The following is a 19,331-nucleotide window of genomic DNA, read 5'->3' on the forward strand; positions in this document are numbered from 1 at the left end:
ATTCAAATCAGATACCGACCCGTATATTACAATCCGACCCACTAGACTTCTACTTCTCTCTTTTTTTCCTTTTTTTTTACTAACCTCAAAATTCTAGAGAGCCAAATGGATACAGTTCCAAATATAAAGTTTTATTTATCGGTAAGAATTGAACTCACAACATAATTTAACGTCAAAAATTAATAGCTTATTCGTTAAATATTGTCTTCCACAAGTAAGGGAAATCAAACAACTTATAAACTCATTTCCCCTTTTAACTTGAGAGACATCGTCTTAAATATTTATGACATCACGAATGAAAGAGAACAAAATATATTTTCATACACATATTTCTTTAATCTTCTTACTCAAGCTCACGAAAAATGATTACTCCTTCAGTCCAAAGTTGTTTGATTAGACAACAATAATAATATACTCAGTAAAATTCCCCAAGTAAAATATAAAGAGGGTAAAATATACACAGATCTTACCACTAACTCGTAAAAATAAAGGTTGCATTCATCAACGGCTCTTGTGTGGCATGACCCTGGCCGCCCGAAAGGGTGCAACCGATTAAACATAAAATTTAAAAAATTCAAGATTTAATACTTGTGATCTAAAATAAAATACAAATACTTGTCTCACTATAAATTATCTTATTAAGAATAAACAAAATTAACTATTACTAAATATGTATAAAAGGGTCCTTTTTGGACGGACTAAAAAAAATAATGTCTACATAAATTGACATGGAATATTTTCTTTTATACCAACTTCAAACTTTGATGGACAAACAGGCTCATCCCTCCATCCTTCTCCACTTACCAGAATCAGACTTGAATCATAGTAGGATTCAAACTTGTGAAATACACCTAATTTGATCGAGCACCTCCATCAAAAAATTAACACACCAAAATCTGAAAAATTTACACATCTGCCATACTTGTAAGAGAACCTTTTTCCCAAACATAATTTGATTTGTTGGTGTTAGAAAATTGGAGCTCAAAGTACAACCAGCTCAACTGTTTCAAGGGAAAAAATTTGAACTTGGGAGAGGCTAATCACATGCTCTAAACCTTCACACAAGCAAGCGCAAGAGAAGCGGAGCCCGATGATACCGCTTCCATCTGCCTTTCTCCACTTAAATACCAAACATGATTCATAACAGGATCAGAAACTCATGAAGCAACTAAGGATCATCATCATAAGGTTCATTTAAAGCTGGTGAAGAAGAGAGTTCCAAAATAGAAACTCCATTGGTTTGAAACTCAGCCAACTCAGATAAATCAACTTGTTGTCCACACAAGATATTTCCCCTCAAATCCAAATGCTCCAGTTTACCTAACAAATAGCAAAGAAAAAGGTCAATGAATTCCACAAATAAGTGAAACTGAAGGCACAGAAAGCTTTTGACATGCATTTAAATGTCCATGTCAACTCACATTTCCCTTCTAGTTTCTCAAAAAATTATAGAAACATACAACGTACCGGTGTAATCCCACAAGTGGAATCAGGAGAGGATGGTGTGTACACAGTCTTACTCATACCTTGTGAAGGTAGAGAGGTTGGTTTTGGACCCTTGACGCAAGCAAAATAATAAAATCAAGTATGAAAAGGGGGAATTTTTTTTTGTAGAAACATGAGGCCACTAAAACCTAATGTTATGCTAAAACTCAAACAGAAAACTGGAAAGTATAGTAGAGAGCTAAAAGAAAAAAAGGAAAAAGTTAACTAAGCAAGCTTAAGTTGAGACTTGAGAGCAAAAGTGGTTGGATTTCCACCAACTAGTGTGAAGAACTTAAAATAAGGCTCTTATACATCTAAATTCCCTCCACAATTTCAGCCAACTAACTAATTCTAACTAACATTTGAACTCAAACTCATAAATTGAAATTTTGCCTTTCATGCCAATTTATATAAAGCTAACAATTGAAATTACCATAACTAATATTTGAACTTCTTTTATCACTAAGTCCAGCTTGGCGATGCATATTTGTGTATTATATAGTTAACTAATATTTGAACTTCTTTTATCACTAAGTCCAGCTTAGCGATGCATATTTGTGTATTATAGTGAATACTAAAAGAACCTCTAAATCGGGAATTTTTTAATATGGGAGAATGCCTGTGGCCCAACATTGTTAGCCCGCACCCACTTCTTAAGGGAACAGCAGGTTCCGAACTCCGGGAAGTATGGGCCTGCTCCTTTATCCTCCTCCAAACCTAAACACCAACCTTTTGTCCACACAAACCGTGAGGGAATGTGTGTATCCACACTTCATGTGTTGCGTATTAAATAGGAAAAAAAATTCTTCTTGAGTATTTCTGTCTATTTTTTTAATTTAAAGGCCTAAATTATTTTCTTAGCAATACTAGCTCCATTATGGAGTAGCTTATCTTTTGTTGGGAGAATGATAGATCTTGATATTTTTAAATAATAGTAGATTTTATTCTTCAATTTCACAAGCTTGACACTTAATGTATTCATTGTCATTGTCAGGTTCTTGTAGATGGGTTGCACTCATCTTTAATGCTATTTTTTTCTGGCACCTCGACTAATTCCACGGAATCCCTGTCACCTCCCACCAGCAACAACTACCTGAAAACTCTGTCCACCAAAGTTAGGACAGATGCGAAGAATCACCTACTGTTCTTTTGTCTCCGCTGAGTTTTGAATCTGAGACCTCAGGGTTCTCAACCACTTCATTGACCGCTAGGCCACACCCTTGGGTGCCATCTTAAGTGCTATTTTCTGATAGAATTGTACATTCACCTAACCAAACAAATCAGCAAAAGAGATATGCCACATGCTAAATAGAAGGTTGTGACTTTATTTTCACAACTTATCCATCCATTATTAGCAACTGACAAAAGGAAGATATAAGATTGATGTGATCCGAATGCTTAAATTGTCAATTTATATTGGTCACATGTTGTCGATACTAATTTGACAATTTAAATTTTGGCAACAGAGAGAAACCAAAACGAGAGAAGAAACAGAGTATTATAAGGTTGTACCTTTTGCAGCTTTTACAGCAGAGCAAAGGATTGACAAAGATTCTTTGGGCATAAAGTTATATTTTGCGTTTACTGTTGAAAGATCTGGAGCATGAGAGAAAAGCTTTGACAAAAATCTTGCAGTTTCAATTCCACCTCGATTCTTGCTGCATAAATTTAATGAACATGTTACTCTCAGTTCCAAATCCATGAGCTAAAGTTCAATGAAAATTCCCTTTAACCTTATGTTGATGGAGTGGAGCTTTGTTTCCTTTACTAACTCTTTGCCTGCTCTCATGAAGCCAGAAGAACCTAGTCCAATGTCTTCAATATCAAGAGCTTGAATACCTCCACATAGAAACTTCCCTAGTGGTGTTCCTATCTCACTACAAAAAAGTTGAGCAATGAGAATATCAAAAAACTGTTCCCATGGAAGAGGTTGGAAGTGTCAATCTTGAAAGAAAGGTTGGAAGTGTCAAATGAGAATAAGAAAGGGTAATATCGGACAGACGAGCATCTGCAGTATGAATAGTGTCAAATGAGATATTTAGCAAAGATTAAAAGGAGATCTAATGTCTTAAAGTCAGCGAGAAATCAAATACAATAGGTTTGATTTGGTGGTCATATTAACTTTACAGCAAAGGGAAAACTATCAAAGCACCAAATAATGAAATAACCTGATATACAACTCCCAGGACAAAAGGAAAAGATTAGATTTGCAGCAAATTTTCCATGACAACGTTCACTTGAGATCAATATAACCCAGAACAAGGCTTAAAATGTCTCCCAACTTTAGCTGATAAAGTGGAATAGTAAACTCTTACAAACTTAGATTACAAAGAAAGCATGTGAAGGCCAACTGATAAACTAACTCTCCAGGTCATATGTGGTTTTCCCTCGGAAAATATCATCTATTTAGGAGAAGAATTACGAAAGTTGAATATAATTTTGTAATTGTATCTATTTTACCAACCTTCCAAGAGAATTGCCTCCAATCGAGAGAAAATTCAGTGGTTTTCTCAAAGATGAAAGAGCTTCTAGAAGTTCACAAACTCCAAAGCATGTAAGCTCACAACTTTCCAACTTCAAATCGACAAGGGGGAAATATCTATGGGGCGTCTCTTTGAAGTAGGGGATTAGACACCTGAAAGAAAAACGCACTTGTGAGACCTTAGCAAGTTGGCCACTGTACACAGACGGAAAAATTCAACAAACCTGATTCCAGAAGTCTCAATAGGATTGTCACTGAGATCAAGTTGCTCCAGATTAGGTATGTGGACTAGAGCATATCTGAGACAATCCACATCGTCCCTCTGTAGATTGCAGTTCCTGAAGTTGGAGAACCAAATAAACTTTTTATTGCAGTGAAGATGACAATACAAATACACCTTTCATGATTCATTAAGTCAGTTGTGATTAAATTTACTGAGGAACTGCTTATGCTAAGGCAGTTCAGTATGAGAAGAGACTTCTTTGAGGCACGAATAGAAAAGTCAAAACATACCTTAAATTAAGCTCCTTTAATGACTTCAGTGATTTATATGTCCCAGGTGGCTCTGTGCTACTTCTGTATTTCCATTTGAAATGAGAAAGCCATCCCGCAATCTGTAGTGTGAAATCTTCTATAGGTTGGTTGATGATTACATCAGTATAATAGAACAAAAGCAGAGCAAATATCGTTACTCACATTGTTTTCTGAAAGGTCCAGAACGGTAATACTAGATGAAGCATCAACGAGGGTATCAAAAACTATCCTCGCAAAATGTCGAGGAAGATGGTTGTCTGATAAGCATAGAGAAGACAAGGACCTAGCAGAAACACGATGCACAAATGTAAGTCTATGGAATCATTTAGTGGGTCACAGTAGATGGTATGTACCATGATGCACAGAATGAACAAGGAACTGCAATACATAAGTACTCAAATCATAACTATCACATGACAGTCTCCGTATCTCTAAGATTAGCATCAATTACGGGCTTAAATATAATTTCCTCCCATTTAGGAACTAAATTGACGGGCAATGAAATTAGTCTCCAACCGAAGAGAAACTATGAGCCAAGTTTGAACTCTCTGAACTGTTACTAAATCCCACATTGTTACCAAATTCTGCTTGAAAGAAATGAGATTATCGCAGATATATAGATTTAAAACAACCAAATTTCCCAAAGTCACCTAGAAAAACATATTGAAAAAACAAAAAAGTATGAAATATAATTTAAGGAAAGATTATATAGATGGATCGTCAGTCCACTAAAACACAGTCATTGATTGCACTCATAAGATAAGAGCATTTTAACAAAATTTCAATTTCTTCAACCAGGAAACTCCCAGAATACAACTATCTGTGTGATTGCTGTCACTAGTACCATTATAGTTTAAACTTTATAAGCAGACAGATACAAAAGCAGCAATATTGCCAAGAGGGAAAAAAAATTCTTTTTTTAAAAAAAAAATAACTCACATGACATCCTTGGTTTCATGATATCATGAATATGAAGATACACATCACATTAAACAACTTGATTGTTAACTGCTGATTATGAGTATAAAGCATAGAACAGTTAAATAAACGAGCTGATGGAGGCTGCAGTGAAATCCACTATACCTCCCTGATGATAGAAAAGATATTAGTCCAGCAGGCAAGGAATGAAAGTTGTTCTCTAGGAAGCTCGATGTCTTGATTGAGAAATGTTGCATTCCAAGTGCTTGAGGACTGTGCAAGCATAGCAAGTCACAAATTGCATCAAGAGAAGCAACCGTAAACTTGCAATGCATGAATTTAATTGACTTTAGGGATCGATAGTTCTGGCTGATGAGTTGGCATAACCCCTCGACCTGTAAGGTTGAAAGCCACAGGAAAAGCAGTGCAACAGTTAAGAAGATATAAGAATTTAAAACAAAGATATGTCTGCAAATTCCCTTTTTACTACAGATGCCAAACAGAAAATGCACAAGCACTTGAGACAACAAGTATGTTCCACACATTTAGTTCTGACTTGAATTCCAGAAATAAATGTATGTCAGAGTAGATTATAGGATCTGATGCCAGTGGCATGTCTGGAATCTTATCTCAAACAGTCTCTTAGGGGCCATGGCATCTTTTCTTTCCCACACGAATTTTGCTATGTCAAACTTTTCTTCTTTTGGCTGTATAGACTCAGATGCACCAGAGAAGAAAGTAGAAACAGGATCAGCTTGTCTTGGTGGGGAGTATGGCTGGGAATACGTGGGAAATAAGGTAGACCATTGGGGAGAGCTATGTGTTATCCGTGGGTCAGGACTCAGGACTACCATATTTCAGCAGCTGGATTTGCTCTTTGATGGAGGCCATGTCTCTTCGTTGTTACTTGTAAATTTTGCTTTTTCCTGAAAACTAAGATGTACAGCACATATATAAAAGAACTAAACTTACATGCTCATCAGACTTGATCCATTGTAATTCCAAACTCTCCAACCTTGCATTTCTAAGTAAAAGCTGCAACAAAGAATATAAGGTAATAATATAGAAAAACTAAAGGAAGCTGTATATGCCATCAAATCAATCAATCTCTTCTTTGCATATTTAATGTAACGCCTAAATATTATTTAAACAAGCATTTTCTAACTTACTTTTTATGTTGTTCTTTTTCTATTTGACAATAAAATTAGAAATTGAAATTTCACACAAGTATTATCAATTGGAAGCTTCCTTTTATCTGCATCAAGTAGTTAAACATCTATATGTGATTTCAATTTAAACTGTCCTGTTTGATATTAGAAAGTCAAATTGGACTTTCAATTGGAAATAGAGAACATATAGTGCACAGTATGTACAACACTACAACTTACACAAGTTTCTTCCACACACAGAACATTTGGCAATCTCAGGTGTCTGCAATCAAAACAAATGTAATTCAAAATGAACTGTGTTTGAGAACATCAAGAACAGTAGTTGAAACACAATATGTAGCATGAAACACAAATCATTTGCAGTAATGAAGGATCTACATGCACAAAAAGGCTCCAAATTTGTACTTTTAATGTTCAAAACAAAAACTTATTCAGCACACCCCCTGTTTCAAAGAGGAAAAAAAGGAAAATAAAGTAGAGAACTGCAGAGAGAACCCCAGTTTCAACCTTCGATGATACTTCACGAATGTTGTGTTCAAGACAATGACTCGTAATAATAGGAACATTAATTTGCATATGGCATTTAAAGATATTTCTGCCATGAGGCTCAATGTCCTCTGAATAGATAACACCTGCAGATTTTAAAAAATTGTAAAAATACACCTGGCATATGATCCAAATTGTTGGCAGTGATAAGCAAACTTGGAATAGTCACAGGTGAATCTACTGATGTGTCCCCTATGATCAATATAGTTTAGGATTGATTCTGCACAAACAAAAGAAACTTGTATCAACTAAATCTTACCTGGCTAGTTTAGAGCTTTTTTTAGGACTTTCTTGAGCTATAATTTTTCCAGAACAGGAAAAGACTTCTGCATACAAATACTACTTGTGATACAAAACTCCAGACAAAATAAAGGCATCTGAAAAGATTCAACCTCCTTCAAAATCCTCTTTAAACTCTGTCCAAAACATAGCTTTCACATAGTGTGTGAATAAAATATTCCTTGCCCAAATAGACTAGAGTAAAAGGAAGAAAGAAAAGTTAGCCCCACAAGAGGATTTGAGTGTTTAATAGAAAATTTGATTTTAACCCAAGACAGCATCTAAAAGAGGATGCATAAATAAGGATCCGGGCATGGCTGCCATAAATTGATTTGCCAGAAAGTGGTGCAATGGATAATAAGAGACGTCAATCAACATGAATCTCTTACCTGGAACTTCTATTTCACTAATCCGACCATGAAAAGATGGGAATAAAGCAAACTCTGCTGTTGTATCCAGGCAACTGTTCCCCAAAAAATGTAGAATTTTAAAATGACAGGTGAACTGAAGCCATATAAAATAGTGGTAACCACCAATAAGTAGATCATTTGATGTTCGTACTTCTGCAAATGTGCTTCCCAATACATCTGTTGCCAGTCACACTCTACTTCTTTTACTTTTGCTGATCTGGCAAATGACTTACTATCGAAATTCTTACTCCTCCGACCAAAAGCAGGCCACCGAGCTTCATAGAGATTTTTCCACTCTTCCTCAAAATTCAGATATCTGCAGAAACATATTTGAAGTTCCATTCAAAATAAAATCATTTGCAGATCATGTATATCCGGGTAACCTCTCCTCTACAACTATTACCCGTGATGTAACATGCTCTTTCTTTATGACAAGGAAGCTGAAGAAAACTCACTCAATTTCCTATATTTTCTACAGATGCAGACCTTTTACGCTTTCTCTGATTATCAACACCATCAGTCAAAAGCTCGTAATCATCCAAGATATCAGATTTCCTACAACACAACACAAGATTTTCTGGTGAAAGTTCAGGCACTATTATGCACCCCTGCCACTACATAAAGGTCCATGCGAAAAAACCTAAATAATGTCAACCACCTATATCAGTTATACATATGACCTACCTAAAATGATGATCAATTCACGGTTAACTAGCTTCATTACTCTTAATACCAAACCACTTTCTCAAACAGTCAGATGTACCAAAAGTTTCAAACTATACACCTTTATTCATGTCCTTTCGGTTTAGCAGTAATTACAAATGAGCTTTCAGCAGATTAAAAGAGAGAATAATTTTTTGAGAACAGAAGTGGAACCAAGATGCAAATGACACATACGGCTGATAAGAAGATATAATCTTTTCATTCTGCAACTTAATCAAGATGTTGAAAATGGTTCTAGCCTTCGAAATAAATATGGCCAGATTTTTATTTATTTACTTCAACAGTAAAGGATAGTTGTATTACTGGGCAGTATATACAGGAAAGCTGTTACATATTGTGTAAAGAGCTCAAAAAGTCTATCATGGATTTTAAATCATTAAATGAAGCCTTGTTACACCAAAAAAAGAAAGAGATACATCTGTATTACACATTTTCCTTTGCTCTACGAAATTCTTGTATTTCTTTCCAAGTGCACCACCAAATAGCTGTTGGTATCTAGTTCCAGATAAAATGTGGCCATATTTTGAGTGAAAGATACTATTTAACAAGATTGATGCTTGTATTCTAATTGTGACAAATTACTAGTAGTATTTATTAGCAGGTAGTATTCCCTGACAACAACAACAACATACACAGTGTAATCCCATAGGTGTCTGAGGAGGATAGAGTATAGAGTATGTGCAAACGTTACCCCTACCTTGGGAGGTAGAGAGGTTGTTTCTAAAAACCCTCAACTCAATGAAAAGCATATCAAAGTGGAGATAAGTAATTATATTCATGCTTTTGAACGTACAACGTGGATAATTAAGTCACAGCTGTTTTAAATAAAGCTTTTTTAATGTGGTCAAACCCAAACTAGTCGGTCAACAGTATGAATTGTCAATATCCATTCAGCTCCATTGGAGCCAGTTCCAATCCAATACTCAATTATTTCTCATTAAAAAAAAACAAGGGATTCTCCAAATATAGGGATTGTCAAAGTTCCTATAGTTCAATGAAATAGGTTGAAAAACTATTATGTCTCAGGTTCAAATCCCAGGCAAGAGGCAAGAAACACAAGGTGATTTCTGAAAGAATTTGAACTAATTGTGCCACAGTTGAGCGTTTCTGTCCAATCGCTACATAGACACAATACAATGTCTCACTCTCATTCTCATCTATTCAAGTCTTGGTGGACAAATTTACCGATACCTGTGCTGGTGAAAGGCAGCAAGTACCTCATGGAATTAGTGCCCAAGTATAAAAAAAAAAGTTTACTAAAGAAACATATACAACAACAACATAGCCAGTGGAATCCTACTAAAGAAACATATATAATCTATAATAGAGTGTTGAGATAAAAACCCTTGTTGTAATTTCTGCAACGCCAATGGAGGCAGGTGCAACAGCAACTGATCGAACAACTCCATAGGAAGTTGATACAATACTGATGAAAGATTAGGATCATCAACTGAAAACAAAAACAAAAAATGCTAAGCAATAGATGAATATTATAACACCAAAAATTATAATTCACATAAACAAACAAGAAAACAATCACCTTGAATGAGTTCATCTCTGATTGAGTATATGCATAAGGTAATTAATGATGGAACTTCAACTTTCCCCATGTTATCACAACCCTAAGATTAATACTACATAAAGCTGCGATTTTTTACAAATGGAGTTGCAAAAAATCATATACAAAATGCGAAAATAATTCAAAAAAAATATAACAGCAAAATGAAATAGGAGTTATGATTAACAAGGAGAAGAATAAGATGGGATTTTTTTTTCAACACGAGATGACGTCGGGCGTCGTCTCTTCTAGGTTTGATTGACACTTCACTATCTAATTTAAAAATTAGTGTAACTTACCTTATTTCCCTAATTACCGTGTTCTAAATTACAAAAATCGCATAATGAATTTTGAATATATCATTCAACATTTAGATACATGAACAGAATCCAGATACATACATAGAGAAAGGAATGTATATCAAAGAGTGAGAAATGTATTCGAGGGAAACTTTTTGAAGAATAAAACGGATTGAATTTAATTTTTTAGTTGTCTGAGGTCAGTCGATTTATTCTAAAAAAAATATATATATATTTATATAATGCATAATATTTAAATAACTAAGCTCGATGATTTTTTAGTTTTTTCAATTTTAATGGAAAAATATGAGCTCAGTCGATTTTATTAAAACTTGAGCTCGATCAATTTTATAAAGAAAGATTAAAATCTAGGCAATGTAGAAAAATAAAAATTATTTAGTATGTGATGCAACCCAAAAAGAATCTAACCCTAAAAACTAGTTGTTGAGAGTAAAGAATGACATATCGAGATTTTCAAAAAATATATATTAAATTAAAATGCAACTTTGATCATACCACAAACAAACATAGATAAAAAGTATGTTGGGGCAATTGGAAAAAAACAAATCATGTAGGTGTCCCACAGAGATATGTAAAAGTGATTAAAAAAAAAATTGTCAATAATTTATGCATTGGTCCACTCCAAAGTATATTGATGTAGGAGTGAGGTCGGATATATTTTATCTTCTTTAAATTTCAGTTAGTGAGATATTTTTAAATATGTTAATATTATTGATGTTATATTTTTGCTTTTTATTTACTTCTTCGAATATGTGAGATATTTTTCTTATTTTTAATAAAATATAAAATGGCTCAGATAATAAATTGCTTCTTTCAAATGAGTTTTTCAAGTTTGTGAACAAAAGAATGATACATAAGAGAAGAAATTTAATTTATTATATACCTTAACAACTAAATAATTATATATATTATAGAAAAACAACATTTCATTTTCATTTTCACTCATCATATATATCAAAATTACATTAATAAATATATATAATAAAGTTGCATTGACTTAGGTAGCAACTTTAAAACATAAAATTTCAAGAAGATACATAGTATATATATAATAATTGGATCTAGAGAGAGTCAATAGCCATAATGGTGCTCAAATTCATTGGTGTCATGTACTTGTCAGAACCAGTAAAAATTGTTTGAACAATTATTTTATTGGCACGTTCAGTAGGATGAAAAGGATCCCAGAATGCATATATATCTCTGTTGGGACATATATTTGAAGCAGCTGTGCAAACACCAACTCCATTATATGGCCCTTGTCCACAACATGCTATCTTTGATGTCACAAAACCTGTTCATTATTTGAAGGTTAAAAAAATAATAATTAATTCCTATATATCAATATTATTAAACGATATACTCTATATTATTGTGTAATTTAACCTATCTTCGTAACTTACTATTAACGAATAATATAAGAAAATTTTAAACTATTAGGTCATATGAAAATAATTTTAGGTAATTGTCTATAACATGATAGTTCAATAATATCTTCATTCTAATAATCATAAAAAATAATTAAACTATTAGGTCACCAAAATTATAACTTTTAGGTAATCGTCTATAACACGTGAGACTAGTAACTTGAAACATAAAACTATAAATCTACTAAAGCATATTAAAATATGTTGATGATGTAAAGTTATGTCACACAGTTATGTGTCTATATATATATAATGGAATTTAATATGTTATAGTACTTTGTTTAATTTATTTTTTGATGGTATCATATTATTATGTTTGTTATAACATTTACAAACTATACTACCGTCAAAAACTATGGAGGGGTGATAAGTACGTACTATTCCTTCATTTTTAAATTAGAAATTTCGTGTTCACATCCTAGAAAAATGAGTTTTTTAGTAGACATTATTTTACCCCACAAACCAGGATTTTTCGGAGAAAATTCAAATTAATTGAACTGCAAATCAAATATCGAATCAGGTGAGAAGCAATACCTATAAGACTATTACTATAAGATACTAGAAAAACAAATTTTTTTTAAAAAGTGATACCAAAAGCTTGTGGATTTTTGATGAAGTTATTCTGCATTGCTACAGCATTTGCAGCAACAAAGATATCAGAGCCAAGTTGTTGATTGAGTCCTTGAATCATTTGGACAAGTAGAGGGTTGAAAATTGCTGAGGCTCGTTGAGGCTCCTCAGCACATTCCCCATTGACACTGCTTGAAGCCAGACTAGATGGGACACAACCTAATGGACCTGATCCTGTCACTAAAACTCTTCTAGCTCCCAATTCATATAGCCTCTGCATGCAAACAATGTGATGTTTTCTTCTTGTTACTTAACAATTACAAGTTTAGAGAAAAAAATTATACTAACAAGTTAGACGGTACGTATAAAATGAAAAAGAGCGAGTATGTTCATCAATTACCATTAAGATCTTTCGATACTCAGAGATGAGATAAGCAGAGAAATCTTGAAGATTGTATTGAAGTCGTCTTGGAGTAACTGGTAAGAAAAAATAGTTGTTAACATAGTCATTGCCTCCCAAAGTAATAAGAACAAGTGCTCCATTAACTAGCCGCTCTGTTTGTTCTTCTCCTATAAGAGCATTCACTCGAGCCTGGTACTGTTCGAAGAATTGTAGTTGCCTCGATATTCTTATTATGTTTGCCTACAACCAAAAATAAATAAAATTAATTAAACAAAAGCAAAATATATATCAACAATAAACTAAATAATAATTGGACTTACAAACTGAATTCCAGTATCGTTAAGAATTCCAATTCCAGCAGAAGCAAAATTTGCTCCAACGAGCAATTTATCTCCAGTAAGCTCAGGGTCCAAATAAGGCAATGTTGCCTCAGCACCAAGCTCTTGGCCTGTCCATACACATTTTTAGTAATAGGATATTAGACGTTTGACTATGTTTCATCGTGAAAATAGAAATAAATACTTTTTTTTTCCAAAGTCAAAAATGACGTTTGGAGATTTACACACTTTTTGGGACAGTATGTTGGGTATATAAATAAGCATGCTCTACAAATTAGTGTCGCATTTTAAAGTTGGACAGGTATAAATCTAGAGCGGACAATATCACTAGTTAATTGAGGCGTTAGAGATGAATTCAATAATGAACTAGCTCCATCTCCGTCTCTCATATTCAAAAAGAGAGATGGATGGATGGAAAAAAGGGTTAGTAATCTTACTTATAAGATCAGGTATATTAAAGCCATTAGAAAAACGGCCAGTTGGACGATGAGTTGGATAATCAATTCCATAAGGTGGAGAATCAGCCCTTGCTGAAGTTAGTAGATAATTATTGTTGCCATTGTCAACAAGAGAGTCACCAAACACAAAGAAAGCACGAGGAGCACCCTCAATACAACTTACAAATGTTCCAATAAATAACACTACTAGGAAAATTGTGGTAGCAGCCAAAAATGGACTAGCCATCTTTAAACTAGTAGTAATATTATAGTAGCTTAGCTGGCTAGAAAGGGTACTAACGAACTACTCTTTTTTTATTGTTGTTGCTTTTGTATAAAGTAATGAGACATTTATTTATATAGGAAAAAAAAAGGGGAGGACGACTATGGATTACTGTTCTTGGTTAGTTGGAATGTATTAAATAGGCGGCTTTCAAAAAGCATCAAAAGTGAGTAAAAATAGGGGCCAACTTAGCAACAGAACTAGATTTTTGTAACAATTAGTTTGCTGTTCATTATACGTGCTTCAAGTTAAGCCATTCATCCATTGGTTACTTACGGAGGCGAATTTAGAGCGAGTTCATTGCTTTCATTGGTGTGCATTCAGTAGGAATTGAACCTACGAATTCGTCAATTATGAGTTGGGCGCTTTACCATTCAGCCATAGATGCAAAAGGACGCGAGTGAATTAGATTTTGATATTCCTTCTCGACCCTTAAAGTATTTGATAGGATTATGAATTTATATATATATATATATATATATATAAAAGGGGTTAAAAAAGTCAGCATCTAGATTTTGAACCTATGGATTGTACTAAAAAGATACCTATTGGATTTCAGTTCTTCATCTCACTCTTTAAATATCTATAAATTCAGCAATCTTGCCTCAGATTTTATACATCGATACATCAAAAAATTGAAACACTTTCATTGCATTTGTGCATCATTTGTTCAAAAGTAAACGCAAGTATCTAGTGTGTGACTTTCTCCGTCAAATTGAGTTCGACAAGATTCTGTTATTTGTATTACCTTTATTATAGAAACGTTTTTTATTCTGCTCCAGAATAGATTAACCCATACCTTGGCAATAATGATAAAGTTAAATACTTTAACGACACACAAAAAATCGTGAGCTCGAAATATTATTTTGTTTCTTCTAGTTTTCTGATTTACATCTTTGAACACAATTTGACGAATATTTACATGATATGTGCACTTTTATGCTCGATAAAAAGACATATCTATGAAGTAAATCAGATCAAAACAAATAATACATGTCATAAACATGAAATATGAACTTAAAACTTGTTTGGATTGACTTATTTAAAACTTTTTAACTACTTATTTTTAAATCAAAATAATAAAAAATAATCAAAAAATAAGTAATAAGTCAATTCAAACGGACTCTTAGCCACGCCAAAGATAGGTGTTTGGCAAATGTACAAGCATTGCCTGCGACTGCAAGTACTGAAGTCCCACAAAGTAAAAGGTTAGTTGATCTGCATTTTAAATTCATTTATTGATCGTTTGCTTTTGCGGCCATTTAATCCAATCCCCCCTCCCCCACTCCACTCTTTGATTATTTTTTGTCCTCCTCGAACACAACACTCATTACTTACCAAGTGTGATGGAGTGGTGGGACTGCTTCACTCTTAATCAAAGGTTTTAAATTCGAGCTCTGAATATGGAAAAAATCCTATTTGAAGTGTTACCTCTAGGCCCTGCAATGCATGATCCGAATTTAGTTGTAGCTTCACGGCTCCGGACACCCGGTGAAAAACAAAAAAAAACACTCAGTACTTTACAAATTCTTGTTTGAATACACAAGTATTTAAATTTGTAATCACTAAGGTACCGACTATAGTATTGTAACATCTTATATAGTTATTTATTTATTCCCTTATAATATTGTTCTGAATTTTCATACGCAACCAAGGCAATAATAATAGTTTTAAGGGAGTAAAACGCACAATTATATCGTTTTTCTCAGACAACGGCAATGTAAAATGGAATAAGATATTGCGATTATATATTCTCTTACTCATACAATAATATTACAAGTAAGGGGATAAAACATCACAATTATAATTAAGGGGATAAAATATCACAATCATATCATGTGCATCTCATTATTTTTAGTATCTCTATTGATTTTTCTATAACTTTTTTGTGTCACAACGCCATAATTAATGCAAAGATGTTTTGATTTCCCTTTACAACTCTGTGCACAAAAATATCTTTCATTAATTTTGGTTGAAAAAGAAAGAAAAACATCTTTGGGCTAATAATGGACCAATAGTTACCACTAGGACAAGGTCCAACAATCAGCAGACCCAAATTATATCATTCGACGGCACAAATTAGGCCCACCTTTTCTTCACACCAAAACACCCTGTTGGGCTGGGCTGGTTTCATAACAGGTAGAGGCCCATATTTTATTTTAAAGAAAAATTACTTGGATGAAGACTTTTTAATTAATATTTACTGATTTAGCAATACTTTTTATTTATTATCATCTATAGCAATACATAGCAATACTATGATAAATATGATATGTATTTAAATTGAATTATGCATATAATATAAATGTATTATAAGTGTTTTAAAATATATTATACATGTTTGGTAAGAAATTGACACAATTTATTATAAGTGTATAAATTTGTATTATATGTGCTTTATAAATTATTTCGCTAATATGTATTAAAATTATATTATAAATATTTTTATAAATGTCCATTGAAAAAAAATGTTATTGTTATAAATGATAAATATTTTCTTAATATAGTATATCTATCTAAATTTCCCTTCTTTTAATTGTATATTCTTCTCTTTTACTTCTTAATTAGTGTTCCATTCAATTTGTACGCACTTAAATTTAGGGAAAACTACGTGACACAACAAACTAATGCTCTGAATTTATCTAAAATAACAGTTGCTTTACAAAATACATAATATAGTGATAATTTGGGAGTTTTATAATAGATACGTGCAAATACAGTTAGGCAGAGATATTATATACGTGCAAATACACTTATTAAACTCACCGATATCATGTATTTGACTATTGTTACGCTCTATACATACGAATACACTTATTATACGCACATATACAATGTATTTCACAATTGACGCACACGAATACACTGTATTCCACTATAGAGATATTTTATATACACAAATACACTTATCATGCACGAATACAATGTATTTCACTATTGTTATCTGCACCGACACAATGTATTTTGCTTGTGCATGGATACAAATTATTGCTACGTTCCATAATATCCAAATTATTGCTATGTTTTATAAATACACAAATTACTACATTTCATAAATACGAAAATTATAGCTATGTTTCATAATTAGAGGCTAAACTATAACTGTATACGAAAATTTCTCTTAAACTAATCCACTTAGTATATGTTATCCTTCATTAGAACATGTATATTCTATGTACAAAGCATTTCTTTTCCACAATCTTTAAGTTGGCTTATAACGACAAATAACTCTATTATTAAAAAAAGACAATATACTACTATAACTAATGAAATTGTATCTATAGTGTAATTTCTTTTTAGCAAAACTTTCAAAAATAACAAAGACTTGAAATATAAATAGACTCTTTAGCTATAGTTTGTTTAACTATGTTTCATAGCTATAGTTCCAGTTGCTATGTCAATTTTTGTTTGTATATCTCATTGCATTATACAAATTAGATTTTTTTCGTTTGTATATCTCGCCGCATTATACAAATTTGGGCTTTTAAAGAGATTGTATATATAAATACAAATTTGCTTTAGAGATTTGTATATGAGCCCCTAAATTCGTTTTGTATACAAATACAAATCTTTAAACCCCAAAATGTACAAATACAAAAGAAAATACAAATTTGCTTGAAAGATTTGTATATGAGCCCCTTAATTTGCTTTCACGTTTGTATATGAGCCCCCAGATTTGTATAATAGCAAATTTCATTATACTGTAATCGCGATTCATAATTATGTGAAATTATAGCTATATTAAATAATACATTAATAATGTTTGTCAATTCACATAATTTTTCCTTTTTTTTTGTATGTTTCATAATTTTTTTATGAGAGATCGTGTAGTTTCTATGATCCAAGATATGCTTGTGCTATAGCATTTGTTGCACCTATTTAAGAGGTTAAATGTTTTGTACATACATATTTGGATCTTGATAATTTAATTGAATTAGGTAGTGTGGCAAACTTTGTGCTGTATTGTACCAACAGGGTCAGTAATTAGGTATATGATTGAACAAGCCATTGAACAATATACCCATAAAAACATGTGCAATTAATGCCCTTCTGGTCCTACTCTTGTCTTAGCAAAAGAAGTGGGTGGTCCAACAATCAAGTTTTTGCCCTTTGCCTTGTTTTTGGTTTCAACTTAGTAATAAATAAATTAGGTTTCTCCATATTTTGTAAGGGATTAAAAAATGTTTGTCATTCGAGGTTTACACCAAATTCAGTTAATCAAACGAGTTTATTATCTACTATATATATAAAAAATAAATAAAAACTGACCTTATATATACAGTGTGATTTTCCAAGAAAAGGGGGTTCGGTTCCACCTCTCTAGCTCCTCCCTGCAAACTTGGTGCATTCATCAAATCGATAAATGCATGACAAATATTTTTTTTTCTTTCATAAGATTATATTACCTAAGTAATGCATTTTCTTATTTCAATTTATCGTTCAACATTAATATGATTTTGCGCATACATCGAGTCTGAATAAGTCTTTTTCCTCGTCATAAATATACATGGGTCAATTAAATTCTGATGAATATGACTGTTTCAAGGACAAATTAACCTGTTGTTGCAGCACTTTCAGCGGGGGGCTTTTCTTTACCTTTAGGATCCCTAGTATATTGAGAAATATTTTTACTTGTACCTTGTATTTACGTCAAATCAACTAGTGAAGTAAACTTTAATTTCACAAAGTAAGTAATATGTAAGTATCATTTTACCATAGTTAAGTGATAAAAAATTATATGCAATTTGACGCGGACGTCGTACAGGAAGAGAAGACATAGGGTAGAAGGTGCGACAAAACCCAAAATCTTTGATCTTAACCCTGTATTTGTATGATAAAATTCATTTAATATATATTTATTCAGAACTTATAAATTTCAAATCATCAATCTTTATTTACTACTGATAACTTTTTTCCCCGCGTACAGTCGGCATTTGAATCTTTTGGCTTTGCTTGCACAGTGACATTTTTATTTTATTAGCTGTACATGCCATGAAAATCAATGTGTAGATATTATCTTGTCGTCATTGTAAAAAAAATTTGGCTTTCTCTCAAATTTCAGTAGGTTAGGGAGCTCGAAGAAGAATAAATAGATGCATGGGATATTCAAAGAGTTGCCCTACTACTAGTCACGAGATTTCTCCTCCTCTAATTTCATCTTTTGGATAGACAGGACAAATGAGATCTTAAATAAGTCACATAGTTGGGGATGATCACACGTGCTTGTGATCACATTGGCTACTCAAAATTAGGGGAGGGGATTAGGTAGAAGATTTGTAGACGGTAGTGTGTTGCCTAGTTTCTCCTTTCATACCAATAGTAGTAGCATGTACTCTCGTAAGCTCTTTTCCCCATGGCTTCTTCGCATCATCTATTGAAAACAACTTCTCTTAACTCTCAAAGTAGGGGTAAGTTTACACTAGGTGTACTGTTATAGGGGTGGGGGAGAGGA

General features: G+C 32.9%; 2 protein-coding genes across 3 annotated transcripts; both read right to left on the reverse strand.

Moving 5' to 3' along the window:
• Positions 1 to 473: 473 nt before the first annotated feature.
• LOC129900824 (uncharacterized) lies at positions 474 to 10,438 on the reverse strand. Of its 2 annotated transcripts, XM_055975893.1 has the most exons (17): positions 10,087 to 10,438; positions 9,891 to 9,996; positions 8,310 to 8,378; positions 7,975 to 8,139; positions 7,803 to 7,876; positions 7,252 to 7,354; positions 6,808 to 6,850; positions 6,392 to 6,454; positions 5,585 to 5,814; positions 4,664 to 4,784; positions 4,481 to 4,581; positions 4,192 to 4,305; positions 3,950 to 4,120; positions 3,219 to 3,362; positions 2,998 to 3,143; positions 1,468 to 1,557; positions 1,207 to 1,320 (listed from the first exon to the last, which is right to left on the reverse strand). In XM_055975893.1, exons 1-16 carry the CDS (start codon positions 10,154 to 10,156, stop codon positions 1,517 to 1,519), a joined length of 1,761 nt encoding a protein of 586 aa, XP_055831868.1. In that variant the 5' UTR covers positions 10,157 to 10,438; the 3' UTR covers positions 1,207 to 1,320; positions 1,468 to 1,516. The 2 variants fall into 2 exon arrangements, with proteins under 2 accessions (XP_055831867.1, XP_055831868.1); XM_055975892.1 differs by lacking the exon at positions 1,468 to 1,557 and having other exon boundaries at positions 474 to 1,320; positions 10,087 to 10,437.
• An 878-nt stretch (positions 10,439 to 11,316) lies between these two features.
• Positions 11,317 to 13,929, reverse strand: LOC129899409 (GDSL esterase/lipase At4g28780-like). The gene is made up of 5 exons (XM_055974368.1): positions 13,597 to 13,929; positions 13,142 to 13,269; positions 12,819 to 13,061; positions 12,440 to 12,692; positions 11,317 to 11,715 (listed from the first exon to the last, which is right to left on the reverse strand). Exons 1-5 carry the CDS (start codon positions 13,841 to 13,843, stop codon positions 11,486 to 11,488), a joined length of 1,101 nt encoding a protein of 366 aa, XP_055830343.1. The 5' UTR covers positions 13,844 to 13,929; the 3' UTR covers positions 11,317 to 11,485.
• Positions 13,930 to 19,331: the final 5,402 nt, after the last annotated feature.

Source organism: Solanum dulcamara, chromosome 8 (genome assembly GCF_947179165.1).
Source record: "Solanum dulcamara chromosome 8, daSolDulc1.2, whole genome shotgun sequence".
NCBI lineage: Eukaryota > Viridiplantae > Streptophyta > Magnoliopsida > Solanales > Solanaceae > Solanum > Solanum dulcamara.

Excerpts from the sequence above, each read along its gene's own strand:
- LOC129900824 (XM_055975892.1), bottom strand. The coding sequence starts at position 10,156 with ATGGGGAAAGTTGAAGTTCCATCATTAATTACCTTATGCATATACTCA. Across the intron at positions 6,455-6,807 it reads TGTGTGTGGAAGAAACTTGT|CTTTTACTTAGAAATGCAAG; the intron begins GTAAGTTGTAGT and ends TCTTTGTTGCAG. Across the intron at positions 5,815-6,391 it reads GGATCAAGTCTGATGAGCAT|GTCGAGGGGTTATGCCAACT; the intron begins GTAAGTTTAGTT and ends TCAACCTTACAG.
- LOC129899409 (XM_055974368.1), bottom strand. The coding sequence starts at position 13,843 with ATGGCTAGTCCATTTTTGGCTGCTACCACAATTTTCCTAGTAGTGTTA. Across the intron at positions 13,270-13,596 it reads TAATATACCTGATCTTATAA|GCCAAGAGCTTGGTGCTGAG; the intron begins GTAAGATTACTA and ends GTGTATGGACAG. Across the intron at positions 12,693-12,818 it reads AGTATCGAAAGATCTTAATG|AGGCTATATGAATTGGGAGC; the intron begins GTAATTGATGAA and ends GTTTGCATGCAG.